The sequence below is a fragment of the Mastigoproctus giganteus genome, chromosome 3 (genome assembly GCF_048544385.1).
Source record: "Mastigoproctus giganteus isolate SK-2022 chromosome 3, ASM4854438v1, whole genome shotgun sequence".
NCBI classification, from domain to species: Eukaryota; Metazoa; Arthropoda; class Arachnida; order Uropygi; family Thelyphonidae; genus Mastigoproctus; species Mastigoproctus giganteus.
Window position 1 is genome coordinate 6318790 of NC_143577.1, and position 19853 is coordinate 6338642.

A 19853-nucleotide genomic window follows, 5' to 3' on the forward strand; every position below is an offset into this window, starting at 1 on the left:
AATTACCATCATGGGTAAAGGGAAGGGTTTTTGCTTTTGTAAAGGTCACTCCGATGGAATGAGACAGTATTTAAATTCTATACAGTGGGACCAACTGATGGTGTTACCAACAGCAAATTCAAAATGAGAAGCATTCAAAGAATTTATCTTGGAAGCTGCTAAAAGTTTCATTCCTATCAAGAAATATTGTTCAAGGTTTACGCCTAAATGGATGTCAGATGAACTAATGAGACATATGGCAGAGATGAAAAATGCATGGGATAATTACAAATTAATGGGTGACATGGAAGCCTATGATAGATATAAACTGGTCTTTAACCAAGTCACAAAGGAGATTAGGCAGGCAAAGGATGCAAACAAAAACAACAAAGAGTTCTTTAGCTATGTAAACTCTAGAAGGAAAGGGATGAATCAGATTGGCCCACTGGATATTGATGGTTCAACTGTTGATGATCCTGCTCAGGTGGCTAACAAACTAAATGAGTATTTTGCATCTATATTAACCACGAGAAGTTTTTCAAGCAGGGGAATTCCAGAGGTGTATTCAACTCTAGCAGTAAGCTAGAGAATCCTGTAATAACTGAGAGTAAAGTGGAGGAGAAATTGTTGAAGATAAACATAAAAAAGGCACCCAGGGTAGATGGGATCTATCCAATTATATTAAAGGAGGTAGCAAAGGAAGTAAGAAACCCTTAGCCATAATTATGAGAGCTTCTTTGGACTCAGGAGAGGTATCCATGGACTGGAGATGTACAAATGTGACTCCAATTCACAAAGGAGGATCACAGGGCAACACAAATAATTATAGACCTGTGAGTTTAACTTCTGTTCCAGTAAAATCAATGGAGGCACTGGTTAAAGACGCACTGCAGGATCAACTAGACAAGACTTCAGTTATAGCCCGGACACAGCATGGTTTTGTTAAGGGAAAGTCTTTCCTGACCAATTTGATTCGATACTATGATGCAGCCACAAAAGAACTGGATGCAGGGAATAACTTTGATATTATATATTTGGATCTTAGAAAGGCTTTTGATACTGTTGCACATGGAAGACTGGTGAACAAATTGGAGGCAAATTGCTACTATGGATAAAGGGATGGTTGAGTGGGGAGAAGACAGAAAGTTGAAATCAATGGACACTGCTCATTGTGGACTAATGTTATTAGTGGAGTCCCTCAGGGTTCAGTGATCGGTCCATTGTTCTTTTCTGTATTTATAAATGATATTGATGATGGTATATCAAGCTTAATATCAAAGTTTGCAGATGATAGGAAGGTTAGCAGGGTTGTTAAGGACATTAATGACAGTACGCTGCTGCAACAGGATCTAGAAAAGTTGAGCAGATGGGCTGAGATGTGACAAATGAAGTTTAACATTGACAAATGTAAAGTACTTCATATGGGAAGCAGTAACCGCAGAGTGACGTATCAAGTCTGTGGTACTACACTGACAGTGGTAGAGAACGAAAAGGAACTTGGGGTAATTGTGCAGGCAGAAACGAAGTTTTCTGAGCAGTGCAGACGGTCTGCAAGAGTAGCTTATAGTGTCTTGTCAATGATATGCTGGAATTCTTCTAGCAGGGATAAGGAGGTGACTATTCCCTTGTATAAGGCAATCAGGCCACACCTTGAGTACTGTATACAGGTCTGGAAGCCTCATTTTAAGAAGGATATAGAGCCGCTGGAACGAGTACAGAGAAGGGCAACAAGATTTTAGTGAATGGAACGAAGGGTTTCTCTTACGAAGAAAGGCTTAAGTTATGCAAATTACAGTGTCTGGAGACTAGGCACCAGCGAGGTGATCTGATTGAGATTGTTTGAATGGTTTGAGCATGAAGAAGAATCCCATCAGCCCAATGCTGATGGGATTCTTCTTCTTGTCTAGAATAATCACCTGAGAATGTATAAATTCATATTGAGAAAAGAAAGATGTAGGATAGATGTACGGAACTTTGCCTTTAGCCAGCGGGTAGTTGGTTGGTGGAACAGACTTGGGAGGAGTGAAATGGGAGCGTTTTTTTTTTTTTTTTTCTTTTTTCGGCTAATGCTGCATAAGCTTGCTTTCTTGCATCATATGGTTCTACTAATGCTAATGATAAAGCAACGATCGGGCTGTACCAGTTCCCGCTATTCATGGTAAAAATATGTGGTGTTTACCCTATCAACCCGCTCCACCAGCTCTTCCAACGAATACTAAGTGAGGTGGTTATCCAGAAAGCCTGGAAGAGATATTATCTAAAACCCGTTCCAAAAATAAACAATCCTAAAACCAGTAAAGATTTCAAGCCCATCGCAATCTGATGCGCTCTGCAAAAAATATTTGAGAAAGCAATCCTGAACACCGTCAATCAGCACTGCTTTGGGGACAGACCAGAATACTTGCATTCTCTGCTTCCTCGAAGGTCGACTATTACAAACTTAATGGATACTCTACTACGGATACACTAGCGTTAAACAATAAACTACAGTTGGACATCGTTTTCCTGGATGTAGCAGCAACCTTCGACAACATCTCTATCCCAGCTATGACAGTAATCGTCAAGGAGTATTTCCTCATTACAGGAAGCACTATAAATGTTCTGACTAACACCCTTCAAGAAAGACATATTATCGCGATAAACAGGAAACAAACAGCAACTTACTGTATCTCCAGGGGAGTACCCCATGGGGGCATATTGTTCGTCACCTTCTTCGCAATAGCCTTAGTCCCATTTTTAGCTCAAAACAGGGAACAATTCATTACATATGCAGACGATTTGAATTTTTTTGTTAACTCTAAAGAACAAGAAGCTGCACTTTATCTATCCGAGGAAGCAAACAAGACAATCAAGAAGCTAGAAGAATATCTACACTACATTAGCCTGAAACTTAATGAAAAGAAAACTGCCCAAATGACCTTCACCAACAAAAAGAAGAAACAGGAAATTATGATCTTTGTGAACAATACCAGAGTCCAAAAATCTCCGCACATGTCGACCTTGGGCTTAAGTGGGATGAAGGATTAAACTTCATACCTCACTTCGAACACGTAAGAAAAAAGACATACACAGCCCTCTGGAGCACTAGACAAGAACTCACCGGTCTCCGAAGCCCTCATCTTATGATTCAATAAATCCTTAGCGTTACACCAATTCCGTTGTACGCATCGACCATCTGGTCATCGGCCCCCGAGAACAATATCAAGGCCTTCTTAGGAGTAGAATACGGGCTCCTGAGATAGCTAAATAGGATCGCCGGGAAACCATTTACCATTTCAAGAGCGGGTTTATATGCCAATCTTGACATCACGCCCTGGAAGTATATCATCTTAACTAGAAACAGCTTAACTCTGGCAAACTACTAACGGAGAGACAAGTTGGAAATGTGATCAGTCGCCCTCGGATGATACGACCGAGAATAAACAGGGAAGAACCAGGTCTCAAGTGCCAATTGGACTCTCTGGGGAGATTCTCCCCAGCAAATACTGTGAATCATTTTGATAATTTAAACATAGATACAGAGAAAATATGTACACACAAAATGTATAGGACAGAAATCTTTGGTAATGTGTACCGGCAGGTACAAATATAATAAGAAGACTAATTTAATAATTTATATAATAATATTTAGATTTAATCAGTTATTTAGTAATTAATTAAAACTACTTAATAACTAATTTATTAACCACATGCGCTGTGTTTTTCCATCTCCAAATTTTGTAAATAAGTTCATGTAAATACTGAACTAGTGTAACCATTCCCTCTATCCACATGCTGTTAATGGGTGTGTGTCTCGAAAGAAAAATGAAGATAATAATAATAAATAATAATAATAATGTTACGTTGTGACGTGTCAGTAATAAAGATTGATTTCTTTCATTTCAGTGGATTGCTGGTGACATTTAGTTTCCTGAAATACGCACAAAAGCAAAATGGAAGAATTAATTGGTTCCAGTTTTATTTTAATAGACTGTGGAGGTAATTAATAATTACTAAGGAAATAGATATAATCTATTTTTCTATTATTGAATTCTTCAGGCAGGTAATTCTTAAAAATTCTTTAATGATTGTGTTTACAACACGCACTACAGTGACAACATAAAATCTAATGCAATGCAGCAAGGCCCAGAGTAAATACTATAATTAATCCATGTTAAAGAATGGTATGGTCTGCAAACCAGCATAATTGTAATATCATAAGCCCTAGTTAGGGCCGGTATTATTTTCTGAACTCTTCTGCGGTAAAAAAACTTCAATTAGTGATTGGCGGTGTTCTATAGGGATACAATGTAGACGCAGTTTACTATGAAAGAACTCTTCCATTTGATCAATGATCAATAATATGGGTTCTGTTAGTGTTCATCCACTGGAGACATATAGGCATATGTTACTCATCTTTGGGTAAATTCAATGGAAAAATTGAACTTTTCTAAAGATTACTAACATAAGTAACGTTTTAAAACTCAAGCAGTTGATGCTCAGGGTTTTGATCGTGTTTGGCATAAAGATCTTCTTAACGAGCAACCGTCTTATGAATTGCCAAATGTTTTTTTGCAATTCGGTATCCAGTTTCCTTTCTGACCGCTCTGCGGGTGATGTACAGCTCTTTATCACCTTACTTCTCCACTAGAGCTGGTGAACTAAACTTAAATTGCAAGGTATGTTTCTTTCTTCCACTCTTTTCTTCTTGTGTATTTGTGTATTAATGACCTTCTTCTATTGAATGAAATTTTTATTCATAGTTTTGCTGATGGTACATTGCATTCCACCTTCCAGTTTGAGAAACTTGCCCTGCATAAACAGCAACTTGTCCAGTATCCACCAACAAAACCTGAAATACTGATCTCCAGGTAATTCTCCAGTGAGGCAAAGGTAACCTAGTTGATTTCAATCCTTTTAAAACTCAGTCCTGTCTAATAGCTCGCAAAAAGGATTCTTCTGCTCCTATGCTTATCTTCTTCAATAACACTGTGAATTTTAGGCTAGATCCTATTTTTCTATTAGGGATTACCCTGACTTCTAATCTCTCTTGACATAAACACTCTCTCTCTCTCTCTCTTCCCTGAAGTTATTAGAGTTGGAGGGCTACTAGAAAGAGCCCTCCAACTCTAATAACTCACATACTTCCAGATGCCCCACCACAAATTCATTCTTCATTACCAAATAGGTTCACCACCTATTTGGTGAACATCCTTACAGCATTTGAGAGAAAAGAAGAACTCAACATAACATACCTCGACATCGAAGCAGCTTTTGATGCTGTTCAGGTACCTGCCCTCCTGCAACTGCTTGAAGACCACTACTCTACAGGCGGGGATGCATTGCACTTCCTCTCATCACCCCTTCTCAACCGTACTATCATACTCCATCATTCAAAAAAAAAACCTATATCAAGCAAATATCTACAGGAGTACCACAGGGGGAATCCTCTCTAGTCTCCTCTTTACTGCCATTATGGCGCCTCCGTAGCCAGGTGGGAAGGAGCAGCAGTGCGAGCACACGCTTCTTGATTAGACCGGGGTTCGAGCCTGTCACTACCAAATACGGAGGATGCGGAAAGGTCAGGGATTGACCACCGCATATCCCGGAGCAATATGGCCTTAGTTGCTAATGCTCCTAAAAATCAAATAACAACAACAACAACAACTGCCATTATATCCCCTTTCATAAGCTAGAGACCAGATGTATCGTCCTGCGCGGATGATTTAAAAATATTGACCACCATCCAAACAAACACAGACCCCCTCTAGGATCACAGAGGAAATTAACAGTGTCGTACTCGCTCTAGCGAGCCCTAACATTAGACTCCAGCGAAGTCTAAATGCATGCTCTACTCCCTGAAGAAAGAAACAACAATCATCTCTCCCAACATCAGTGGAGTTTCCATCCCGACTGTTCGTTATTATTTAGATTTGGGAGTTGTCTTTGACACAAAACTCAGATTCAACAAGCACATTGACAAACTAATCAGTTGTGCGGCGCACCTGAAATGAAGAGCGAAACAATACCTGCATTTACGTCTCAGACAGGGTTACAGCAACAAAATATGTCAGGACCATTATATACTCCCCACTACTTTATGCAGCTTAAATCTGGGCATCAGCAGCACCCACAATCAGAAAAAAAATCTATCTGAGCAGCGGAATATTGGCTCCTCAAATGGATAATCTACAAGCAAAGTTACCACCCCATGTTCATACAACTGAAATGGCCCAGACCCTGAGATTCCCCAGACTATATACAGATCTATCTTAACAACAAATAACATCTTAAACGGAGTATCTTCTTGGAATATTTTCACGGATTGAACCACAAGCGACCACGAAGCAATAATTTTTCACTCGTTCCTGATTCTACTAACAGGTTTTCAGTGAAGCACATTAGGTGAGAAAAATTTGTCTCTTCCACTGAAAAAGATTTTTTTTTTAAAAGATGGTTACGGCCTGAAATCACTTTCTGCTCCTCAACTTCCCTTGCATATCCAGAATGTGTTATTAAACTTTAAGGTCTGTTCTACCAAGAAAAAGGCACATCTATTAAAAGTGTCACGTGGCAGATTCATGAGTTATGGAATCTGAGGAAACAAGTCCGTCAAGCCGCTGCAACTACCAAAGGAAAACTCATGGCCCATTCCTGAAGTGGAAAGATTGAAGGATATTTACTGTCAACGAAAAAATTCCAGCATTAAAGTCACCTTACCGAAGCGTTCTCTTGGCAGGAAATTATTAAAACCACAAGAAACCTGATCCCTTGAGGTCTTCTATACAAACTGTGGAAAAATAAGATATATCTAACACACGGTAATAAATGACAACATTGGAACTACCAGGACTCTGCGAAGTTGATGTAGCATCCTGTAGAACATACATCAAGATGATGCATTTCTTAACAATTCGCAGTCTCAAGTGATATCTGTAAGCTAAATCTGCTTACCTATTTCCTGAAAACACGTACCCCCTTACCCTATAAGAGCTAACCTTCGCCCTCTCAAGAATTAGAACCAGCACATATCATGGAATAGAGCTGGTTGAAAACATTTTTCTAAAGAAATTCTTGACATAAAGCCAGATATCCTGTTAATGCTCTTAAATACGTGTCTTTCTGGATCAACAGAAAGCTGCTCTATTTAAATTCATGCAAAAAAAAAAAAAAAAACAGGTAAACTCGCAAAAGAGCCTAAAGTTTATCGTCAGATTTTATACTTATAAACCTTAGAAAGATAGTGGAACGCCTGATGGCAATCAGAATAGTAAATCTCTTTGAGATTCAGCTTCTCCTCAACAATTCAGATTCTGTACAGAAAAACAATGCGAAAATTCTCTAGCCGAGCTCATCCTCCACGTTGACATATAACAGGATAAAAATTATCACGAGCATGATTTTTATCGATTTCGAGGGCGCTTTCGACTCCCTATTGTGGGAGATCCACCGATTAAGAAGTTCCAATTGTTCTAAACAACTATACCAAATAACCAGAAATTGCTTTCAGAACACCAGGATTTGCGCGGTAGCACAGTGGTATCGCCACCGTCCCCTCCCACCGAATGGAAAAGACCCGGATTTTTATCCCGTCAATGAAAACCATGGTACCTTCGCCTGAGACCGACTAACTCAGCCACGTTGCGAAAAATACCCATAAAAATCCTCCCGTCATCGACGGGATTCGAACTCGGGTCTTTTCCACTCGGTGTGGGGAGGACGGCGATCCTGCCAACTGTGCTACGCACGAGAACTCGGGGCCGTGCAAAAGGAGGGGGGCATAGATGTGATGCTCAATGACCTGACACAGAAGAGGGGGGGGACCCATAAATGTCTATTAAATGATCATAACATAGTGAACAAAAGAAAGGGCCCTCAACCATGTATTTGGATCCTCTGATACCATTGCATGGTCCTGTCTAGAATGGTCGCAGGATCGTGGCTCCTTGAGGAATCCCCAATGCGACAATTTTCCTTCTAGAAAAATTACCAATGCAAGTTTTTCAAGTTACCACTGCAGCTAACTGCATTGGTAACTTGACAAAAATAACATCACTGCCAACTCGCCCTTGACGTTACACTTATTGTTTCAAGGAGGTGCCGTTCTGCATTGTAAGTGTCTACTCACAAAGGCCTCTGTAGCCGAGTGGTGAAGAGCGGGAGTGCAGTAGCACACGCTCTTTGAGTAGACCAGGGTACAAGCCCCTGACCACTAAATACGGTCGATCTGCCAACCCGCACTGGACCAGCGTGGCAGATTACGGTCCATTTTCCTCGACATGAATTGTTGAGAAGGCTTCCATACTGCAGTGGATTGATACTTGCTGCAGTTTACTTTACTTTTTTTACTCACCGAGTTCTAAGTGAACTTTGTAACTGGTCTGTAAATTTGGTTTTGGTAGGGAAAATGCTTAATCAGATTAAGCATTTTTCCTACCAAAACGAAAATTCTAGCATTGAAAAGTAAACTAAACTACTCCGGATTCCCCAAAATCAAGATTAACGGCTCCTCCATTTCCTTGCGCTTAGAAACTAAGCACTTGGTTATTACTTGGACAGCAGGCTCAACTTCTCGTCACACATCAATCACCTCACTGAGAAAATTAAGAAATTCACTGGCTACCATATCAGAATTTCCAGACAAGACTGGGAGTTGAATTACAAGACCCTACGGATTTATTTTGATGCTCTTTTTTATTTATTTTTTATCCCTTTGACCACGTACACAGCCAATACGTGTTTCATAGGGCTGGTGTTGCTTTTATTCTTGTTGTAGAGGCACATCAGAAATTTAGGCTATATTGCGCCATAAACTGTATGTTTGTGAAGTGTGTGTGTGTGTGTGTGTTTTCCGTGGTCGAGTTCATGTTTGCTGGATGCAAAATCCGAGTTTCCCGGAGAAAAACCCATGCTACCCTTGCCTGAAACCACTAAGTCAGCTACACTGCATAAAAAGTCTCATTGAAATTTCTCTAGTTATTGAAGGGATTCGAACTCAGGTCTTTTCCATGAATTGTGCTACTATTCACGAGGGCCTCATGGGGCAAAAACAACACTAAATCCAAACCAAATTGAAACAGGTGATAGCCAAGACATCGTAGTGGTCAGATACACTCTGATTCGATGCGTGCGTACTTCTATGGGCAGGGGTAATTTTCAAGATAAAAATGCAACTAACCACCATGCCAAAGGTGTGAAACAGTGGTTAGGGGACAACGAAGATGGCTGTACAGACTCTAAAGCTCTATAATTTCGTATTTCAATGGCATCTTCTTGTAGGATAAGCTGGAAAGGCGTCTTCATCGTCACAGTCCTCTGTCGATGTTACTCCAGGAACTGAAGACCACATTGTCATATGAATGGTCCAAGTTCCTCATGTCACATTTTACAAACCTTGTTGACTACTTCAAGCCGCGTATTATCGGAGGAATGATTCTGGTCAGCCGAAGCCCAAATGGCAATTGGCTTATGATCTTAATAAAATAACCTGCGATGTATACTCTATTTTATATGTGCAGGATCTCATCCCACATAAAACTTTCTTCCTTTACTTATAAGCTTCAAAACGCGGGACTCTTTCGTCATATCTAGCAGCATTTCTGATTTTAAAATTGCTCATTAAAATTTTTTCGATAAGTTAGAGGAGTAGTAAAAACGAAACGGTTGTTTGATAAACTGGGATCTTATCTGGGCTAGAATAACAACTGATCATTAGAAGTAATTTTTATTCCTGATAATCGCCTTTAATGATACCGATATTGGATGAAGAGGGTTTCATTTTTTGTTATTTCTTTTCTGTCCTTCAGAGTTACTCCCGTATATATGATGACTTTGGGATGTTATGTCACTTTCTCGAAGTATGTTCCATCAGGACCTAGGGGATCAATAATCCCAGATGAACAGAACTGCTACACTACCTGGTGGAAAAATCTTTTGTACATCAACAATTTGTGGGACCAGAACGAAATGGTAAGTTTCAACTTATTCTTAAACTTCCTAGATCAGGGACTGGTAGCCTGCGATGGTGACCGGGGAGGGAGATAATATTTATTGAACTACAGTTATGATGGCACACCGTTCCGTACTCGTTACAATTTATTCTGATAATGTAAAGAGAGGAAATTTTGGCGAAGAACATTGTGAAAGTGTGTGAAAAAACAAAAGGTTAATGTCAGGAACTGTGTTACTCTCATTTCAGAGTATTCGCAGCCACATCGAAATCCGGACTGGACCGAGATAAATAGTAAACTCGAAGTTTTAAATCATAAAAAAACTATAATATTAGATCCACTCATCTGCCCATGTGTATTAATTCCATGAGTTGCGTGTGTTCCCTGATTGGTTTGACTGTTTTATTGGACGAAAAATCCTAGTTTTCGGGGAAAGGACTTTGTTGTCCTCTCCTGAAACTGGGTAACTCAGCCACAGAGTTAAAAAAAAAAAAAAAAAAAGCCCACGAAAGTTCCTTGTGTCATTATTGGAATTCCAACATAAATATTTTTCACCCAGTGTAGGGAAGATGATGATTATAACCACTGTGCTACCTATGAAGACAACCTTTAAAACTTAATAAAAATTTTACTTGCCAGTACTTTTTAATCAAAATCAAATAACTTCTTGCAGAGCAGATTCGAACAAATGGGTACGACAGTAATCCATGAAAACACCCGTATAAGCTGTAAAGCTGGAGCTCAGTGAGATTTCTTGGAATGGACTTATGATTTAAATCTTTCTTCAAGGAGCATCGCATGGCCATTCCATATGCCAGTTGTACTATATGCCTCTTCAGAAGATATTGAAATGTATTGGCTATACGCTTCCTTTGTCCTCTCAGACAACACAATGGTTATAATCACTGTCCTCACCACACCAGGTGGAGAAATCTCCGGTTTGAATCCGTAAATGACTCGAAGACCCTTTACGGCCATTTTTTACTCCGTTGCTGAGATAGTTAGTCTCAGTCGTGGAGATAACTAGGATTGAAGAAAGAACTAACTAGGAGGGCTCTGTGTGGTCGTTCGTTATTGTCCTGAACCATTTGACTCTGCAAGAAGGTTGAAAACAAGGACAGCTTCTCGATACTTTAGAATCATGAGTCTGCTGTTAGGACATTGCTGGTGGTTCCAAACTACACCATTAAACCACCATCTCCAAAGGTCTCTCTTACAACGATGTTAACAGGATGGAAGTTAGTTCCTCGTTCCTCGCAGATGAAATCATATCTAGAATCCGGAACGCTGTATCTCGGCCCATCAGTGAAGAAAACTGTGCCCACAACGCCCCTGACTATAGTGGATATGCTTTTGGCACCAATTAAAACGATCAAATTTCAGTATATGGGTCGAAGGAAAACAGATAGCTAGCTGGTCGTCAAGTTGAAATAACCCGTCTCATGAAGCTTCCCGTGATTGGTATGCTTGGATAAAAGTCTTCCTTGTAGATTCAGAAAGCTTTGAAAGAAATTGTGGTGCTGTAAAACCTATATGACATTTCACAATTAAGGCTAGGTAACAGCCATCTTGCGTAGAGATGGCACCACGCAAGGTGGTCTCGAAAACGAGGTCGGAGAGGTCTTTAAGAAACAGTTTGAATGTTTCGGAACTAGTTCCACAATCTGTTTACACCACTACAAGTCATGTCTAGCCACCTGACCGCTTCGGTTTCATTTTGTTCTGCCCACACTGCCTCTTTCTTCACCCCAAATAATTAACTAGGATATCCAAGGTAAGGTGCCAAAGTTCATTGATTATTTGAAGGTGAGAAGGGTAGTTAACAATTTGAGCCAGGCCATGATGCTTCAAAACAAATTGCATCTCACGAAGTTCATCTGTTTGCATCAAGTTCTCGAGTACTGGAAAAAGTCGTCTCCCAACAAGGTGAAGAAAGGCTATTTATTCCACTTTATTCTTAGCTTGTGAGTCTGGCTAAGTGTAAAGTAAAACTGGATGATTTAAAAACGTGTTCCAGTTCTTTTGTTTCTTCCTTTACTTTACTGTAAATGCAGTTATAGAGCATTCACAGGGCGGATTTGTTAAGGTGCAACCTTATCTCAGCAATCTCATTGGATATATGATGCAGTGACAAAGAATCTGGAAGTAAAAAAATAAATAAATAATTTTTGTATCATATATTTAGATTTCAGAAAAGCTTTCGACACTATTCCACATAAAAGACCCTTGTACAAATTTGAGCAGAGCTCACTAAGTGGGGTCTCTCAGGGTTCAGTGCGTTGCCCATTACTGTTTTCAATATTTGGTAACGAATTGCTGAAGCCTTATCACGTTTAATGTGTAAGTTAGCAGATAATACAAAGGTAAGCAAGGTAGTTAATGAGGGGATTGGAAGCATGTTACTGCGAGAAGGGCTAGTGAAATTAGTCGGATGTGCTGAGAAATGGCGGATGAGTTTTAACACTTGAATACGGGTGGCAGTAATCAGAATAATGTACCAGAGGAGTGGTATCACTGAACGTTGTGGGCAACGAAACAGACCTATAAGAAATTGTGCAGTCGGACATCTGTGAGCAGGGCAGACAGGTTGCTATGTTTGCTCATGGAGTTTCGTCAATGATATAGAGGGACTTTGCTAGCTGGGATAAAGAGGTGATTATCCCATTGTATAAGGCAATGGCCAGGCCCTATGTTGTGTGGGGCACACACTCACAGGTCTGAAGGCTTCAGAAAAGATTCGGATCCGTTGGACCGGATGCCAAGAAGACTTAATTTCTGCTAATTGCAGCGTCTTACGGTACATATTAGAGAAATCTCTACTTCTGAACCATGGAGATCCCTTTTGACAAATCCCGTTTTATGATTTTAAAATTGATACCTGAAAACCAGATCTACGAAGGTCGATCTAGAAAACATGTAAGAAACATACCTTTGGGCCTAAATGCTATTTTTCTAAGAAACATATATTTTATTGTATGGGCTAGAAACCGGTGCTATCGCGCTGAGGCATGCACTTCAAGTTGGCACTGACTTTTTCATCCAACCTCCTTAATGGGGACAACCTAAATAAATGTTCGTCTTGCTGGCCTAATGCTGGAAGACAGCATCCTTGCTGTTTTTTGCTTTTGTGCTAAAGCAACTAAGAATACGTGGCATCAATGAATCGTGGCAAAAATGTGTCTCCTGGTTTCTGTTGTCGGGTTGCCTGTTTTCTGGCCTTTTGTAGCACAGTTGGTAGAATCGCCGTCCTCCCCACAGCGGGAGGAAAAGACCTGAGTTTGAGTCCCGTCGATGACGTGAGGAATTTTTATGGACTGGTTCACAATGTACTGTAGCTGAGTTCGTCGGTCTCAGGGTAGGGTAGCTTTGTTTTTTCTCCCAGAAACTCGGGTTTTTTGTCTTGCAAGCAGAAAATCGACCACAGAACACATTAATTTACAGACAGTATATACAGAGTAATATGGCCATAGTCGCTGATGCTACTAAAGCCCTACTACAAAAACAAGAAGAAGCCTGCTATTCTGAATGAAAATCTACACTGTCCTATCATTAATATCCGGACATCTACCTTTAGACAAAAAAAGAGCTTTTATTATGTCATTTAATATTTTGTGCTGAAACCTTTTGCTTTTATGACGGCCTTCGATCTTCGCGACGTACTCTCAACCAGCAACATATAAATGTCCCGTGATATGTTCAGCCACTCCGCCTTTAACGCAGCCACCAGTTTGGCCTTGTTCTTTGGGCCAACTCGATGTGCACGTACCCGACGATCCAATATATTCCAAAGATGCTCGATAGGGTTCAGATCAGCAATTTGGGCAGGCCCATCCAACTTTTCCACACCCATCTCCTCAAACCACTCTGCTACGACCCGAGCAGTATGGCATGGCGCGTTGTCGTGCTGATACAGGTATGGGCCTTTCCCAAAGTATTGTCATAATGTTGGAAGTGCATAATTGTCCAGGCTGTCCTGGTATTGCACAGCGTTCATGATTTTGTCGATAATGACTAATGTTCCCGATCCAGATCATGAAAAGCAGCCCCATACCATGACACTGCCTCCATCAAACTTCATTGTTGGGAGGATACAATCAGGAAGGAACTGTTCCCCTGGCATTCGCCACACCTAGAAACGGCCATCAGACTGGTAGAGTGCGAACCTCGACTCGTATGTCCATAGGACTGTTTTCCACTGGTCTACGGTTCAGGATTCGCGCTCCTTACACCATGTTAATCGGCGTCTAGCATTTGTTGAGGTGATCAATTCTGTTGAACCGTTGAGGTAATTCTGTCGAACGTGTCATCTTGCATGCCCATTTTTGCAATTGTCTGTTTAAAGCCCAGTATGCATATTTATAGCAAGTTCTGTGACGTGTTGTATGCATAGGACCTGTTTCCCCATCCATGGAGGGGTGCCTGGATATTAATGGTAGGGCAGTGTATGTTTATAGGGAATGAAATGGTGTAAACCTCGCCCGCGACCGTCTAATTTGGTCATGGTCTGCAAAAATGTGTCTCCCAGCCATATGGGATTAAAACGCGGCATTTTTTGCATTTTGATAGGATGTACTTTATACTACCTTTCAGTAGTTTTGCATTTTATGGTAGTAAAGAAGATTTTTTTTCCTTTCAGTGCATGTTGTGGACGTGGTATTTGGCTGCAGACATGCAGCTCTTCGTAATAAGTCCGATTTTCCTGTACTTGTTTAGGAGGTGAGTATCTTATTCTAACTCCCTTTTTGCATGTATAAGCTGGATGCAGCACCCGGACTGCTTCAACAGCTTCTCTTTCCTGCGCAATTTCTTTTTCTACTTATAGCTTGTTTGATCATTTGCATATATACTGAGTTGGCTTTATATTAGCAACACCTACTAATATCTCGTAGGGGCCATCTTTTGCTCGTAATACAAGCGCACACGTCTTGGCATGGACTCCACAAGGTGTTGCAAAGTGTCCTGTGTTAGTGCTATCCATGCATTACACGTGTCCAGTAACTCCTGCATATTGTCAGGTAGATGGGTGTAGCATCGAATGTCCTTTTCCATTAGATCCCAAACATGCTCAACTGAGATGAGATCGAATGAGTTAGGTGGCTATGGCAAGGCGCAGAATTTATTGTCATGTTCCTGAAAACAATTAGAAACTCCTGCAGCTTGTTGCATGGCCCGTTTTCTTGTTTAGAGGTGCCAGAGTTCTCTATAAATGCTGTCCTCATAAAATGATGTAATTTGACAACTTGGAAAGGTAGGCATTCCCATCGAGCCATTGATTAACAGCGATCTGAGGACCAAGAGCATGCCATGAAAACAGTCTCCAAACGACAATACCACTGCCTCCAGCCTTTCGAACATTGCATCCAGGTGCTGTGGCCTCGTGTTGCTTGCTCCAAATCGGATACGCCCATCAGCACGATACAGTTTGAAAGTGGATTCATCAGACCAGTTGACACGTTTCTACATTTCGTGGTCAAGTGTTGGTGCTGACATGCTCATGCAAGAGGGAGTTTCTTGTGTCGCGCAGTGAGCATGCGCAACAGTAGCCTATACGAGGATGGTCTTGTTCTCTATGTGGATATTGGTCTTGCATTGTACTGGCTAGTTTGCTAGGCCACTGTGCTTTGAGATGAGACACAAAACGCACACCAGGGGCATCGACCGCACGTGGCTACCCAAACTGTGACCTTTGGCTGCTTGTTCGCCCGGTGTTCAGCCAGTCGCGGTAAACTCGTGAAACAGGACACTTAATTACGTTGCCTGTTGTCGAGATATTGGCACCACCTGCACGTCTCGCTCCCACAATCATTCCATGTTGGAACTTGGAAAGATCTCGTCGCCGACCCATTCTCCCTCACAGACATTCATAAATTGCTCACCACGTGTGCGAACTACAATCGTAAGTTAGCCGTTCCTGACTTTGAGCCTTCAGCAGTGTCATAGACCAGTCCATTCGTACACACGAGGTTTGAGTTACTAATGTAAAGACAACTCAGTGTATGAGATCAGTTCAGGGCACTGACATGAAAATATTTAAACGAGTGTATTAGCTGTTTTCCGGTGGTGGGTCAGTTTTCTGATACTGAGTGTATTGCACTGGGTAAGTTTCTGAGCCTTGTTCGGTGTTTCCTTCAACAGTCCAAATGAACTTGCATGGAAATAGCCTAAAATCTTTTGAGTTGATGGAAGTATCACTTCATGTGCTTTGCAATAAGCTTCTTCGGATAAATGCGCGGTGAGTTTGCTCCACTATTTCATGGCTTTCTTTCTTCATGTGCTTTGCACAAAAATACGGGACCATCAATATGAAAAATAAATGCGCATTTCTTGTTGGATCCTTTCTGTCTTCTCTGGTCCAGTGGTGAACGTCAAGTTACAAAGATCACATGTTTGAACTGCATGTGAAATTTTCGAATCCACGTTTCATCACCACCATCACCATCCAAATTTTAAAAAATAATTTAGAAGATATTAAAGAAATTAAGAAAAACCAAAATAATTAACGGCTCTATCCCAAATAAAAACTTATTGGTAGAGTCATAGAGTAACTTTAATAATGGTCAGCCATTTTGGCTGACCATTATTAAAGTTACTTTATTTACTTTAATAATGGTCAGCCATTTTGGCTGACCATTATTAAAGTTACTCTATGACTCTACCAATAAGTTTTTATTTGGGATAGAGCCGTTAATTATTTTGGTTTTTCTTAATTTCTTTAATATCTTCTAAATTATTTTTTAAAATTTTATTAATTTAATTTTAATAATTTTAGAAGTGATTTTTATAAATTTAATTCTTACCTTTTTGTAAAGCTAATTGATTCTAATCCTTGTTGTTGCTGATTCTTTTGTCTTTTGTCAGTTTAAATTCTTAAGGGTGTATTTGATAATTTTTTTTGATGCATGCTTAATTATTATAATATTTTGTTAACTGAATTCATATCCTAATAATGCTTACTACAAGATACTCTTCGAATACTTCGTCCTGGGACATAATGACTCAGACTGATATCACCTTCAGCGATTCACTTGAGTCATGAGCTCATCGTTGGTATAGTCTGTAGAATGTGTTCTGAGGTCAGTTTAACTGGCCTTTGCTGAAATAATAATTATTTCCTTTGTTCCCAATATAAGAACGTCCGATCTTAAGTTACAGCTTGGCGCATGGTAAGAAGAAATTTGTTCACAAAAGAAACAGGTTGATGCCCTAGAGACAAATAACACTAGGGACTTGTAAAGAACTGAAGTGTCTAGTGACATGCCAGGTGATATACCGCAATTCTGGATATAGAACAGAATGGTCAAGAGCTTACTGCTCTGGTTCAAGAGGATTTAGCTTTATTGGGTGCTTTGAGTGTCTGTAAAATCGGTAACAATTTGAAATAAGGAGAGGTAGGTTAGCAGAACCAGGGCGAGTCTATGGAAGCAACAATTGTTGGTGTGACTTACAGGTTGCTAGCTTTTAAGGTGGGGACAAAGAAACCATGAGACCATTAAGCGAACACGAACTTAAGTTTCGTTGGATAAATAGAGGGCCATGCTAAAAAATGCTATGCGTTAGGTCAAAATCCCACAGAATAAATCTGCAAAGCTCTTGAAGGGAAATTTTTAACAGCGTAGCTCGCACTTCTAGGTAGAAGGAACCTATTTAAAAAAAAAAACTCGGAAGAAAGATGGTAATAGTATGTTTACCAGTATCATTGGAGAGTTTAAGGGTTAATTTTAAAAGGCACTAATTTGAAGAAAGAGAAATAGAAGAGATGACAAGGACATGCTTCGTATCAAAAGCAGCCTGAATACGACAAACACTTAAGCGGATTCAGAGCAAATTAAGGCCAGCATGGAATCTGTGGTGTGTGAAGTAATTGGATGTAAATGTAAAATGGGAGGGGAGTAATCTACAGAGCCGAAGGTTATGACGAAAGCCATTACGGGCGGAAATGGTCGAGAAAGGGTAACTGTCTTATTGGGGACGATTTCAATTTGCCATTTTTTTTTTAATGGAGTAAATGAAGGGAAACACACTATGGGGTACAAAACTTTCCAAACAAATAGATGGTTATTATTTGCATCAGTATGTAAGGGAAATTACTACGGGCGAAAATATTCTAACCTGATCTTCGCTCTCGTGGGTAGCATAGTTAGTAGAATCGGGCCATCCTCTCCACACTGAGTAGAAAATTCCTCAGTTCGAATCTCGTCGATGACGCGAAGAATTTTTATGTCTTTTTCATAACGTGGCTGAGTTAGTCAGTCTCAAGCGAGAGTAACATGGCTTTTTCTCCGGGAAACTCGAATTTTTCTTCCAGAAAAATAGCAGATCGACCACAGAACACACGCAATTTTACAGACATTTTATATTCTGCGCAATATCGCCTTTGATACCCCTAAAACTTCACAACATGCGAGAGGAGTTAGAGGTTTTAAATGGCCAGGAAATGAGTGTTTTAATTTTGGGAAAGGAAATTAGGGCAGATTAAGGTTCTACGTGGCCTCTATCAACTAGGGAAACAGCAATGAGGGGTGTGAGAGTGGTGTGAGGTACTGTGAGTTATGTGTTGGTGTGTTTTCATATGGCCACTCAGTAGAAGACTCTCTCACCATAGATTGAGCCAACCAGAATCCATCCAAATGCAGGGTCAGGACGTTAGAAAGATGCCTATCGGGACCCTACCCCTCCAGCATAGCAAGGAATGGGGAGATGTCCTGGAAAATAAAATACAGGGAAAACAGAAGTGTGGAGTCACAGAGTAAGCATAGTGGGGGACTTTAGATGAGGAAGTCCGCCAGTCGAGTAATAGCAGAAGGCGATAGTGTATAGTATAATGTGTACTGTTTACTTTCAAGTGAAACTGGGAGGTCCCCCCCCCAACTCCGGGTAGTACACGCTGTGCCGCAATACGAAGTCTGTAAAGGCCAGAGGTAAAAGTATGAGTTTTAGTTCAGTCTGCGTAATTTAGTGTTTGAGATGTGTTGGGGTGTGTTGGTATGTTGTTCCTCCGACCATTTAGCCCCGGAATTCCCGGTTGTCCATCCTGCACCACGAAGATGTAGGTTGGGTGTAGGGTGTAGAAAAGGTTTCTGGCTGGGACGAAGCCTAGGCGTCGCCGAGCTTGCCAGGGAGGGCCCATAAAAAAAAAAAAAAACTCTTGAAGTTTTTCATTGGAAAAAGAGCGCGGGAGTGATAGTTCGAGTATTGGAGAAAATGTGACGATAAAGAACGTGGATGATAGGAAGGCTTCCACCTGGAAAAGGAAAGGTAAAGGGATAAAAGGGGCTCCCCTGTGGAAGGAGCCCATCCTTCACAGAGGGACTGTTAAGAAGAGAGAAAGATCTGTGGCAGTAGGATCCACAAGGTTTGGATGGGAGGTGGGGATACAGATATTGAAGGGGAGTAAGTAAAGAAGGCGATATCCTTTAGTAGGGTGGGGTTACGTAGGAAAGATAGTACAGTAAAAGATAAGGGATAGGAAAGAAAAGTAGAAAGAAAAAACTATTTATTAGTCTCAACCGGAAAGTTATTTCATCTACCCATGTGTATTGTTTCTGTAAATTACCTGTGTTCTCTGGTCGATTTGCCTGATTTGCTAGATGAAAAACCCCTGGTTCCGGGGAGAAAACCTTGATGTCCACGCCTGAGACCGAGCCACGGAGTGAAAAATAACCATAAAAGTTCGTCGAGTCATCGACGAGCAGGAAAAGTAGACATGTGGACATGTGTTATTAGGGTGGCTCCTAGAACATCAGTTCAAATCCACCTCGTATTACTGTAGGTTTCAATAGACTCTGTAAACTAGGCCAGACTTGAAGTTGTGTCATGTTTGTGTATTTTATGTACATGTTGTGATGTTGTGATGCGCTGGCTTCTTGACTACATAGAAGCAGCGATCACCGTGAAGGCTGCTTCCAAATACTCGTCCACACCACGGGAAGGTGAGCCAGTTCCAGT

General features: G+C 40.7%; 1 protein-coding gene across 1 annotated transcript in view; it reads left to right on the top strand.

The window, feature by feature from the left end:
* LOC150087631 (O-acyltransferase like protein-like) overlaps window positions 1–19853 on the top strand; it is a 65888-nt gene that overhangs the window by 22542 nt on the left and 23493 nt on the right. The window contains exons 8-10 of the mRNA XM_090369836.1: window positions 3865–3957; window positions 9765–9927; window positions 14545–14624. Coding sequence (XP_090225962.1) covers window positions 3865–3957; window positions 9765–9927; window positions 14545–14624 — 336 coding nt within the window. The remainder of the gene's footprint in view (window positions 1–3864; window positions 3958–9764; window positions 9928–14544; window positions 14625–19853) is intronic.